The sequence below is a fragment of the Ornithodoros turicata genome, chromosome 1, assembly GCF_037126465.1.
Source record: "Ornithodoros turicata isolate Travis chromosome 1, ASM3712646v1, whole genome shotgun sequence".
Classification (NCBI taxonomy): domain Eukaryota; kingdom Metazoa; phylum Arthropoda; class Arachnida; order Ixodida; family Argasidae; genus Ornithodoros; species Ornithodoros turicata.
The window spans coordinates 190,863,087-190,876,018 of NC_088201.1; the positions used below are offsets into that span (position 1 = coordinate 190,863,087).

General features: G+C 45.4%; 1 protein-coding gene and 1 long non-coding RNA gene across 2 annotated transcripts; both read left to right on the plus strand.

Annotated features, from left to right (window-relative positions):
- The first annotated feature begins 1,659 nt into the window (after positions 1 to 1,659).
- LOC135374387 (uncharacterized) lies at positions 1,660 to 2,959 on the plus strand. Its single transcript, XR_010416876.1, has 3 exons — positions 1,660 to 2,204; positions 2,312 to 2,431; positions 2,758 to 2,959. It is a non-coding gene; the product is annotated as an uncharacterized LOC135374387 (long non-coding RNA).
- A 2,008-nt stretch (positions 2,960 to 4,967) lies between these two features.
- Positions 4,968 to 5,381, plus strand: LOC135392567 (uncharacterized). The gene has a single exon (XM_064623274.1). It carries the CDS (start codon positions 4,968 to 4,970, stop codon positions 5,379 to 5,381), a length of 414 nt encoding a protein of 137 aa, XP_064479344.1.
- The last annotated feature ends 7,551 nt before the right edge of the window (positions 5,382 to 12,932 follow it).

Genomic DNA, 12,932 nt, shown 5'->3' on the forward strand with positions numbered 1-12,932 from the left:
AGCAACAATTTTTTTGAGTCATCGGACAAGTGGCACAGCATAGAGTAGGTTACTCTGTCTGGGCCCGGGGCAGTGGCTTTAGCAGCGAATAGGGATCGCTGAAGCTCCACCATCGTGAACCGCTGATTGTACACGTACTCATCACCACCACTCATTGGAATTTTTCGTTTCTCAGTGTTTCTTTTTACTCTAAGAAATTCGGGACTGTAATGGGATGAATCAGAGATGCGTTCAAAATGTTGTCCGAGCGCATCCGCCTGTTCTTGTAGGCTTCCGCACACCTGCCCGTTGACTTCTAAAAGAGGGATTGTATAACTGCGGTGTTCTCCTCTGATTTTGCGAAGTCTGTCCCACACTACTTTGGAGGGGGTACTGTGAGATAGAGAAGACACGAAGTTGTGCCAAGATGACCGCTTTGCTTGTTTCCGCGTCCATCTGGCCTTGGCTCTCGCCTTTTTAAACAAAAGAAGATTTTGTGATGTGGGGTACCTCCGAAATGTACCCCACGCACGATTTTGAAGTTTACGAGTTTCCTTGCACTCGCTGTTCCACCATGGCTTCGGTCGTTTCGGTAGACGACCGGAAGTCTGGGGAATGGATTGTGTTGCTGCATCGAGGATGACGTTGGTAATTACATTGTTGGCCTCTTCAATCGTCATCCTCTCCACAGGGATTAACGACAGGTCACATTTTTTAGAGAAAGCATTCCAGTCCGCATGTTGGAGCTTCCATCTAGGGCGGCATGCTGTCAGACTATTGACTGCACACATATACTTCAGGACCACTGGAAAGTGATCACTCCCAAGTGGGTTTTCTTCCACACTCCATTCTATATTTTGATATAGAGATGGACTGCAAAGCGATAAATCTAAGACCGAAAAAGACTGACTTGAACAGTGGATGTACGTAGGTGCTCCTGTATTTAAAAGACAGATGGAGGTTGATAACAAGACCCTTTCCAACATTTTCCCTCGGCCGTCGGTTCTTGCACTGCCCCAAAGCGGATTGTGGGCGTTAAAGTCGCCTAAGAGTATAAATGGAGTTGGAAGTTGGCTGATTAAGTGTTCTATATCCCTCTGTGCAAAACTTCCTGATGGTGGCAAATAGACCGAGCAGATAGTGACAATTCTGTCCAGACACATCTGCACGGCTACGGCTTCCAAGTCTGTAACTAAGTGGACTTCTTTGGACGGAACAGTTCCTCGTGTGACGACAGCCACGCCACCAGATGCGCGAGTGGCGTCTGTTCGATCTCTTCGAAATACATTGTGTCTACGAATTGGATTTGGTGTGTGTGTGTTTAAGTATGTTTCTTGGAGGCAGAAACATGCTGCATTGTACTTGTCGAAGAGATCGTTAATGTCGTCTAAGTTAGAAAGTAAACCACGGCAGTTCCACTGGAGGAAGTGGTTCATAACGGTCACACTAAAAAGGAGGAAAAGAAAGCGCAGCACTTGGTGACAACGACTAGAAAGGACTTGTACCATTTAGGGGGGTTGGACCCTTCGCGGGGGTTGTTTCTGTTGCTCATTCCCTTTGAAACCCCTTCCTCGTCCTTTTTCTCGTTTTTCCTTCCGTTGTGAAGGAATGCTGGGGAGGCTCGACGATGACTTCTGCGACATGCAGTCATCATCATCGACCTCCGTACTTTGGGTGCCTCTTTGGGAAGGGGTTTTTACGACCCCGTCCCAAACTGATTGTGTGCCATCGACCTTAGAGGAGGCCATGGCTGTTTCTTTGTGGCCAGTTGAACGGCTGGCCTCCGTAACTGCAGGAGTCACCTGAGTGTCTCCAGCCTCCTGTTGGGGAGTGTAGGGTGGGAACTCAGAGACCTGCGAGCAGGTTTGAGTTTCCACAGATTTCCTTGGTGGTGCCACTCCCCTGCGCACCACTTCGGAGAAAGATCCTTTCATTTGAAATTCGTATTGTGTCTTTGCAGCTCTGTAAGGAATGTTTTGTACGGTTTTGATCTTTATGATTTCTTTTTCTTCTTTCCAACGTGGACACGATCGAGAGTACACCGGGTGGTTGCCCTGGCAGTTGGCACAACGGTACTCATTGCTGCAAGTCTCTGGCGAATGGTCTTTGCCAGAGCACTTTGGGCAGGTGGAGTGTCCGCGGCAGACAAGCGAACTGTGCCCAAAATGCTGGCACTTGAAACAACGTCTTGGGTTTGGAATGTATGGTCTGACATTGCAACTGAGGTAACCAGCCTTTATATTAGAAGGTAACGCATGTAGTTGAAAAGAAAGAATAATGTGCTTGGTTGGGATTTCCTTACCATCCCTCCTCATAATGATCCGTTTTGCAGAGACCACGCCCTGCTCACTCAGTCCATCTTCAATCTCAGATTCTGTGCATTCGATGAGTTCATCTTCTGATATTACACCTTTGGTTATGTTCAGTGTGCGGTGTACGTTAACATTTACAGGTATGTTCCCGATGTTTGACAGTGTCTGTAGTGCCGTGCTTTGATGTTTGTTCTGTACTTCGACCTGGATATCCCCTGCATTCAGTTTTCTTGCGTTGTAAGATTTACCGATTACTTTTTCGAGTTCCTTCGCCACAACAAAAGGAGAAACTTTAGCAAGTGGCTTTCCCTCTTCCTTAGACTGAATTATTAGGAACTTCGGAAACCAAGGGTCTGGAGACAGATCAAGCAGATTCGGTTCAGGTCTCTCGGTGCGGCTCCGTTTTAGGCGCCGATCAGTTTTTTTAGAGTGGTGGTTATCCATGTAAGAAGATATTATTGTTCAGTGCAGCAGGCGTGTCGCCCACCATGGAGCCCAACTTGGGGAACGTGCCCCGCACGCTAACACCTACCTCTGCACTATACCCTAGTGCAGCTTCTGAAGAGTGAAAAGACTGCCCAAGGTTGACCCTTGCCGCCAAAGAAGGTGAAGGGAGGAAAAGGAAGACAGTGAAGGAGTGGAGAAAGAAAAAGTAATGAAAAGGGAGATGGCGACTAGCTGAACAATCCTGGCTGGGCCTCCCAGGACCACCCGACTATGGGAAGCAGGGGCCAAAGCGGTGTATTGCTTTCCCGGAGGGGCCCCGAAGGGTCCTAAACAACCTCCGGGTCCACTCAACCGCCAGGATCCCCCTTTCCCCAGACACGGGAAAGCCACGCACAGCTATACGTGGGGGTCTCCCTCCTGCGGCGACCCAACCGTTGGTGCAGGAGGGGGCTACTGCGGCTGCTGCCGGGCGATGGGGGCGCCAACTTCCCGACGCCGGGGGCAAAACATGTGTCCTCTGGTGCTGTCGCATCGTTCAATGAGTATCTATATATATATATATATATATATATATATATATAACTCACTCAACTCACTCAAACGTTGCCTGCCTGCGTACTGTTGATGAGGCCCAACAAAGCCGAAACAGCTGTCCAGTACTGGCGTGGCGACGTTTGAGTTACAAACATATGCTATACGTGCAGCCAAAGAGCTCTGGCTATTTTTTTCCTTTTATACTTCACTGGCTTTGCACTGGGCTTTCAGTGAGTGAGCTATCTCACCCTGACGGGAGGAATCACGTGTTACGTGACCTTCCGACTCCATCCACTCAAACGTTGCCTGCCTGCGTACTGTTGACGAGGCCCAACAAGGCCGAAACAGCTGTCCAGTACTGGCATGGCGACGTTTGAGTTACAAACATATGCTATACGTGCAGCCAAAGAGCTCCGGCTATTTTTTTTTTTCAGTTTATACTTCACTGGCTTTGCACTGGGCTTTCAGTCAGTGAGCTATCTCACCCTGACGGGAGGAATCACGTGTTACGTGACCTTCTGACGCCATCCACTCAAACGTTTGCTGCCTGCGTACTGTTGATGAGGCCCAACAAGGCCGAAACAGCTGTCCAGTACTGGCATGGGGACGTTTGAGTTACAAACACAGGTGCTTCTACAGGACAAGGAATAAAAGGGAACTTTAATAAAAACTAAGAGGGGGTACTCGACGTTTCGACAGCAGCGCTGTCTTCAACAGGAATGGGATATTATGGTGACGCAAGACAATTGCAAAGAATGAGAGGGGAATATGTACAAGGAGAGAGGGCAGCACACGTGCTTTGTCAAACAAAGGTAAAGGGGTACAATGAATCACAGGCAGTCATGTTCTTCGCCTGAGGGCAATGATTTCCTGGGGTGACCAACCGGGGAGTCTGAAAGAGAGACTCCCCGGCTGGTCACCCCAGGAAATCATATATCCCGCCTTGAAGAATGTGAAACTTGCACCACAGCATGAGCTCAATGTGTCGAAAATATAAATAAGGTTGCACCTCGTTGCTATGGTCGCTTCTGCGCCCGACAAAAATCGTCCATCAAGCAAGTTTTCGATATTATCAAGTACTACGGAAAGGGGGTTTATCCAAGAAATTAAGCAATGAATGGCTGCTCGACTCCCGAGATAACCCCATTTCCTTCTGAATGCTTATGACCTGACAAAAGAATGAATGTCAAAGTCCATATCGCTTCCTTTTGTACAAGATAGCACTTTGAACCATACTACGTGTTTCTGGTCAGTTCAACCCATGTCAATTTTTTTCTCGACGCAGTTTCATAGAGATGCATCAAATTCAAACCACAACATCAGACAATGGCAACGCCTTCGACCATTGTAATACCCCAAAATTTGTTGTCCTAATAATGCAAAAAGTAATGCAATTGAAGGTACCTTGCTCACGGCTCCTCGCAGCACATGTGCTCCATTAACTACAGGATTGGGAAGTCGACGGCGTGCAAGATTATACAGAAAACATGCGAGGCCATATGGCATGCACTTGAACCTGTCTACCTGCCGGTATGCATTGTTTGCATGTATGGTTATAAGAAGAGATTCTTGTTTACAGCAGTGCAAGAAAATATGCCTGTCTCCTGTGTTCTGTTTGTTTTCTCCATGTTTTCCTGGCACTTCATCACACCTCCAAGCAGTTTCCCCAACTATGTTCTATTTCAGTGTCCCACAATGTCGACTTGGGAGAGCACAGCCCGTGATTTTCAGGAGATGTGTGACTTCCCCAACTGTGTCGGTGCCATAGATGGCAAACATGTAGCCGTTCAGAACCTTCCAAACGGAGGATCAGAGTTCTTTAACTACAAGGGCTATTACAGCATCGTGCTACTAGCTGTCTGTGACGCAAGATACAGGTTCTTGAAAGTGCACATTGAGGAGCAGGGCCGAGGGAGTGACGGGGGCATATTCCGAAATACGGACTTTGGAGCTCAGCTAGCCAGTAGATGCCTGGATATTCCGCAACCAAAGAAACTGCAAAAGAGCTCGGTGCATTTAGCGCATGTAATCGTGGGAGATGAAGCATTCCCACTTTTGCTGAACTTAATGCGGCCATACCCAGGGAAGCAGCTTAATCTGATTGATTGATTGATTGATTGATTATGTGTTTAATGGCACAAAGGCAACAAAGGCCATAGAGCGCCAAAACTATGGTGAGTGTGTCGGAGATGATTATGGGAAAGATGATGTGAGAGAGTGTGTGGTAGTTTAAACCTATCTACAGGTATGAGCGATGAGCGATGAGATTGACCAGGATAAGAGAGAGAGGAGGATGACCATAACTAGCGAGCATGGCAGTTAAAAGCTATCTACAAGTGTGACAATGAGATATTTACATGAGGAGTTCGGTGATATTGGATAAAAGCGGAGCAATGCTTATCATCTACATCTGACTAAGAAACCCACACGTGGTCAAAAATTTAATGACGTTATCAAATGGCACAAGAGGGGTGTCACCCAGTAGAAGGGCTGGGTGGAGTGGGACATGGTATCTGTAGAATGCGGTGAAATACTGCTGGCGTTGGTGTTCGAAGTGAGGGCAGGATGCCAGTACGTGTAAGACAGTCAAGCTGTCACTACAGTGCGCACAAGCTGGCGGATCCTGACCTCTGAGTAGGTGGTGATGCGTGAGCCATGTGTGTCCAATCCTCAATCTCGCGTAAAGAACTTCGGCCGATCTGTTGATGTGTTCAGTCCGATGCGGGCGGGAAACGTGTGGCTGTGTGAGGTGTAGCTTGTTATTTTCTTCCATGTCCCACTCCTGCTGCCACTGTGTGCAGACAGCTCTCTTTAACACTGGCAGGATGTCTTGGTAGGGTAGTCCTACAGCTGACTCCTCTTGTGCCAACGCTCGCCGAGCCTCACGGTCGGCTCGTTCATTCCCCTTAATCTGAAAAAGGCTGTGTTTAACTACAGACTGTCGAGGGCCAGGAGGATAATTGAAAACTCATTTGGCATTCTTGCAAGCAGATGGCGTATTTACAGACAGCCAATAATAGCAAGCCTGCCAACATTGAAAGCAATGGTCATGAGTACAGTATATCTGCACAACTACCTCCGCACATTAGATGAAGCAGAAGCTGTTCAAGATAGTTGCTATTGTCCACTTGGGTATGTAGACACCGAAAGTATGTCAGCTGATGTTGTGCCTGGGAGGTGGAGGGCATCTGTGACATGCAGTGATGCCATCAGGGATGCGACATCCCTGAGCAGCAACATGTATTCTAGCGATGCACGGAAAGTGCGGGATACATATGCAGACTATTTCTGCTCTATTGGAGAGAAGCCAGGTCAATAGAGCGTAGTTCGTCGTGGATGCCAGCCAGAAATGTAAGCTCGAGGACGCACTGAAATTATGGGTTTTGCGACACTTTCTATGGCTGACAGGTGCACCACCATAAACATGTAAAAAATACAGTGACACAGTTTTGTAAACTATGTATTCATTAAACAGTTACTCATGACCATACATCACATCAAAACGAAGCTGCTGAATGCGCAATTGCATAAGATGCCTTTGTCTATCATCCATCATAGCAAGCACTGGCCGAAGGCTCAGCAAAAAAAGAGTGTCGCTGTCCCTCATGTCAACGTAATCTTGCGAAGGTGCTGAGGCTCTGCTCATTTGCCTTGTTGCGGACACAAGCACCTCCTGCAGCGTTGCAATTGTTTGCTCCGGCCTTCTGCGCTTCGGTCTTCATGATCCTGGAGAGACTGGAAATCCTGCGTTGGTGTGAACGCAGAGGCCGACGAGCCGTCCTGCAAATTAATATATTGAACAAAGGTGTGAAGAAATATTGGCATGTGGCCGGCCTGTGTGTCATGACAGAGCCTGAATTTTTCAGGAAATATTTTCTTTTCCTAAATTTGCGGGGGAAAATTGGGTAAATAAACATGCGCTCTAAATTCATGCCTTCCAGTCCGTTAATTTTGGGGAGAAATCAGGCTGAGTTTCTCAAACTAACTGTAGTGGTTTGGTACACACAGTGACGTAACTGCATTTGCTGCGGAACAAGTTAGTGTGTATTCCTACAGACGGCGCAGTGAGTGCAATTTACCACTTAAATTCTGGTTTCGCCCTAAAGAGGCAAGCTTCAGTTCTGGGAAGAATCGGGTTAAACCCTAAAACTTCAGGTTCTAATTGATTGATTGATTGATTGATTATGTGTTTAATGGCACAAAGGCAACAAAGGCCATAGAGCGCCAAAACTATGCTGAGTGTGTCGGAGACGATTATGGGAAAGATGATGTGAGAGAGAGTGTGGTAGTTAAAACCCAAGCAGCAAAATGTACCGAAAGTCGGGTGCAATAGGGGTGGACGGGTAGGTGGTAGGTTCTAATGACGATTCGTTTGTGATAAGTCTTCATAAGCAAATCATAAGCAACACTTAATTAAATTCCAAGGGCCTCTCTGGTAATAAGCTAAGTTTGGATTTATGCACTCGAGATTTGATGGATAGCAAAAGCAGGAATGGGCATAAATACAGTTTTTGAGTATTTAAATATATATACAAAATATGTTATATTCTTTGACTGTTGATGATATTACTTACATGCAGCGCTGCATTGTGGTTAATGTGTACAGAAGGTAGCGCCACTTATTGCTAGTGGCTCATACAGAGTATAAAAATAAACTGAGGCCGTGCGCTCTTCTATTTCGTTCTTGCCCGAGCCTCGAAGAAGATATGTGTTTCCTATCTATGCGATAGCGCCGGGGTGGGGGGCGTTTCTCGCTTCCCATGTTGACAATGTGGGCACGACAACTTCGTGCAACGTCGGGCTATCCAGCCTCTCAACCATAACAAAATACTTTGTTGAAAGAGGTATTTAAATACTCTGCATAAATACTTTTCAATATGTGTATTTAAATACCATAACTACTACCATAAATGCTGTGAACATCTCATTCGGAATTAGAGAACTATTAACAATCAGAACAACAAATCATCAAGGAAAAATGGCATTGGTTTGTTATTAATCATGACAATTTTAATATTACAAGTTTCTGACTGCATCTTCTAGGTATCCTCTGTTCGACCATAGAATTACATTCACAAAGGAGAACACCTCTGGACAGGTGACGGTGGTCGTATATTTGGTTTATATTTTAAATAATATTTTAATTACAACGCATTTAAATACTGCCCATCCCTGATAGCAAGTACCCAAACCTCTGACTATATCCTTACCGATCTTCCTTCGGTTACTGGTGACGGAGCGGTCTGTGACAGAGTTTCCCCTTGTGTGCCTCCAATCAGTGAAAGCAGCATGGCTCTAATAAAAGTGGTTCACTTAGGGAATGTTGCTGTGGGCCGGTTTCTTAACAGCAGTCCAACGTTGTTAGCAATAGATTGTGCACTTGTAGCGATGTAAATGTGAAGTGATATCGACCGCATTTGACTATCCTTGACTTTACTGACCAAGAGCGAGGGAGGCTCCTCCCCCAAATGGCGCGCCAATAGGAGGACTCGGGAGGCGGAGCGCTGCGGCCTCCGCTCTTGCCTAATAGATGGCGCATCGGTAGCTCTCGGCTCGGGATATGTGAGCCGCTGTCGTCTGCTTCTTCCGGTAGAGCTACGACCTTGAAGCCTCTGCTCTCGCGTAAGAGATGGCGCAACATTGTCGCTCGGTAAGAGCACGTGTGGTCACCATAACTTTGAGCCTCGACCTTGAGACTGGCCGGTAACCTAAATTCCGATGACGCGGCGATAGCAAACCATAGTGCGTAGTTTTGACGATTATGTTTCATGGATATGTCATTACATTACCAAATTTGTGGCCAGTTCGACGTTTCGCTCCGCTCTTTTGAGTAAACATTGTCTCAGCTCATGAAAAATGAAAGAAATATTTGTTCTACTCCTCGCACTGAAATAAATCATTTAAAATAATTGAACCTCTCTATGCAATAAGGGGATAAGTCGAAAAATCCCCAAATGAGAAAAGGGGCCTGATATGATTGTCCGTCCCATTGACACACATGCATTTCCCGTTTTTTTACCGTGCTGTAGTGGGCCAACAAATCGCAATAAGGTCCTAAGTTTTCATTGGCAGGTGCATACTGGTATGTAGATGTCATTGCAATAAAAATAGTAAAAAGAGGATAAGTCGACTTATCCCCTTATTGCATACAGAGGTTCAGTTGTACTGTGTTTCTTTTCACGTTTTTTTTTCTTTTTGTAAGTAGTTACGCAAGTATACTGCGTAGTTTTGACGATTATGCTTCATGAATGTGTCATTATTACATTACCATATTTTTTGGCCAGTTCGACGTTTCGCTCCGCGTGAACATTGCCTCAGCTCATGGAAAAGGAAAGAAATGTTGCTGCTTTTGTTCTACTCCTCGCATTGAAATAAATCATTTAAGATAATTGTACTGTGTGTTCCTTTTTTTTCTTCTTTTTTGTAAGTAGTTACGCAAGTATGTAAAAAGGAAAGAAATGTCGCTGCTTGTTCTACTCCTCGCACTGAAGTGAATCATTTACAATTGTACTGTTTGTATGTCTTTTTCTTTCTTTTTGTAAGTAGTTACAGAACTATGTAAAAAGGAAAGAAATGTTGCTGCTTGTTCTACTCCTCACACTGAACTAAATCCTTTGAAATAATTATAAAAGTAGTTACGGAAGAAAATAATTGTACTGTGTGTGTGTGTGTGTGTGTGTGTGTGTCTTTTTTTTCTTTTTGTCAGTAGTTATGAAAGAAAATAATTGTACACTGCGTGTGTGCTTCCTTTTTGTAAGGGTTCCGGGACATTTGATCGAACGTCGTTTGGTCGAAAGCTGTTTGATCGAACGCGGGACATTTGGTCGAAAGGCATTTGATCAAACACCGTTTGATCGAGACGGCAGCAGTCGTTCGATCGATTCTTTTATTCGTTCACTTGGAGCGTTGATGAAACAAAAAAGAAGAAAACAACAAAAGAAAGCTTCAGTTCTAAATGCTGTTATCCCAAGGAATATTTCACTCTGTGTCATCCGCTCACCCATAAACACATTTCTCATCCTAATCCACTTTTTCGCATCCAGAAGGCGATCCGATGATGTGCTTTTTTTTCTCTATTTATTTGCATTTGCTGAAACTGCGTTTGCAGGAACTTTGAAAGTAAAATTAGACGTCTAGCTCCGCTCTCATGTCCTCGTGGCTGATACTGTCTCAGCGTATTGCTAAAAGTACGCCCAAACATTTCATTTGGTAAAATGCTCCGCAAACTGGGACAATTTTTTCCTACGCCCACGCTAACGTGAGACATGTGGTTCGCTGCGTTTTTCCAACATATCTGCAGGAAATATGCAGAAGGTATCAGGGTCTTGGGGAATTGCTTCTTAATCTTGTCACGTTGTCTGTGTGTTCTGTTTCATGACCGCTGCCGTTTCGGTCAAACGGTGTTCGATTAAATGGCTTTCGTCCAAATGTTCCGCGACAGCTTTCGACCAAACGACGTTCGATCCCGGAATCCCTTAAAAAAACGAAACATTTTCTTCCGTAACTACTTACAAAACGAAAAAGACACACACAGTACAATTATTTCAAATGATTTATTTCAGTGCGAGGAGTAGAACAAGAAGCAACATTTCTTTCCCTTTTACATACTCGCGTAACTACTTAAAAAAAAAGAGACGCACAATACAATTATTTTAAATGATTTATTTCAGTGCGAGGAGTAGAACAAAAGCAGCAACATTTCTTTCCTTTTCCATTAGCTGAGGCAATGTTCACGCATAAGAGCGGAGCGAAATGTCGAACTGGCCAAAAAATTTAGTAATGTAATAATGACACATTCATGAAGCGTGATCGTCAAAACTACGCAGTATACTTGCGTAACTACTTACAAAAAGAAAAAAAAAAACGTGAAAAGAAACACACAGCACAATTGAACCTCTGTATGCAAGTCGACTTATCCTCTTTTTACTATTTTTGTTGCAATGACATCTACATACCAGATGCACCTGCCAATGAAAACTTAGGACCTTATTGCGATGTGTTGGCCCGCTACAGCATGGTAAAAAAACGGGAAATGCATATGTGTCAATGGGACGGACAATCATATCAGGCCCCTTTTCTCATTTTAGGATTTTTCGACTTATCCCCTTATTGCATACAGAGGTACAATTATTTTAAATTATTTATTTCAGTGCGAGGAGTAGAACAAGCAGCAACATTTCTGTCCTTTTTACATACTTGCGTAACTACTTACAAAAAGAAAAAAGAAACACACAGTACAATTATTTTAAATGATTTATTTCAGTGCGAGGAGTAGAACAAATATTTCTTTCATTTTTCATGAGCTAAGACAATGTTTACGCGAAAGAGGGGAGCGAAACGTCGAACTGGCCACAAATTTGGCAATGTAATGACATATCCATGAAGCATAATCGTCAAAACTACGCATTATGGTTTGCTATCGCCGCGTCATCGGAATTTAGGTTACCGGCCAGTCTCAAGGTCGAGGCTCAAAGTTATGGTGACCACACGTGCCCTTACCGAGCGCCAATGTTGCGCCATCTCTTACGCGAGAGCAGAGGCTTCAAGGTCGTAGCTCTACCGGAAGGAGCAGACGATAGCGGCTCACATATCCCTAGCCGAGCGCTACCGATGCACCATCTATTAGGCAAGAGCAGAGGCCACAACGCTCCGCCTCCGGAGTCCTCCTATTGGCGCGCCGTTTGGGGGCGGAGCCTCCCTCGCTCTTGGTCAGCAAAGTCAAGGATAGTCCCGCATTTTACCTTGACGGTCGCCATCCATTGCTGTGGTTTCACTGATTGAAGTTGTGTCCTCCCGTGTACTGGACAGAAGGGCACCTGTCGTCTTTGGGAGCAGAGCTGGGGGAGTGAGAAAATGAAACCCAGAAGTGACCTGTATGTGCACATAACATAACATAAGACATAAATATGACTTCATCAGCTTTTTTTTCTGTTTTTTTGCCTAACAAGTACTTTGCTATATCTTGCTGCAGGTAATACTGTGAGTAAAGCTTTACAAGTTAAAATACTAAGTGCTCACGTACCGAGGCCTGATGAACCTTGAAAGGAAGCTCGGAGGCTTCATAAGGGCCCATGCTTCCTGGGTTGAACGGCCAGACCCACTGGGTTGTTTCGTGGCACGTAACTCGTGTGCATACCTGTCCCGCAAGTTTCTGCACGTTCTTTGACACTACTCCTTGCGGTCATCTTATGCACTACAGTTGTGGAGAACGCATCCCTGCTGCCATGGCAACGATAGGCTGTAAGCACACGCAAGACGCAAGCGCAACCGTAACCGCAGTAGTGTGAACCAGCCTTGAGGCGTAGAAAAAACAAGCAACGGCGTGTAGTTTGTGGAACCCCCAGCGAGCAGCTCAATCCGCATTTCTTCCTAGGCCTAAAGGAATTCTTGCATGTACCCACAGCTGCTATCGAGTCACCAATTGTGACATTCGTGCTGCACTGCATATCCGCACTGTCATTGTCGTCATGGCCACCTCTACGTCACGCGTGGCAGCGAAACCATACCACACTACGGCACCACTACACTCAAGCACCTCCGACTAGACGTGAACAATACAGAGGTCTTTTGAGTCACCTTGCGAATTTGGTCAGCATTGCCCAGAAGCGTAGACACATGAGCGATACGACCGACCTCTTTCACTGACAGTAACGGAAAATG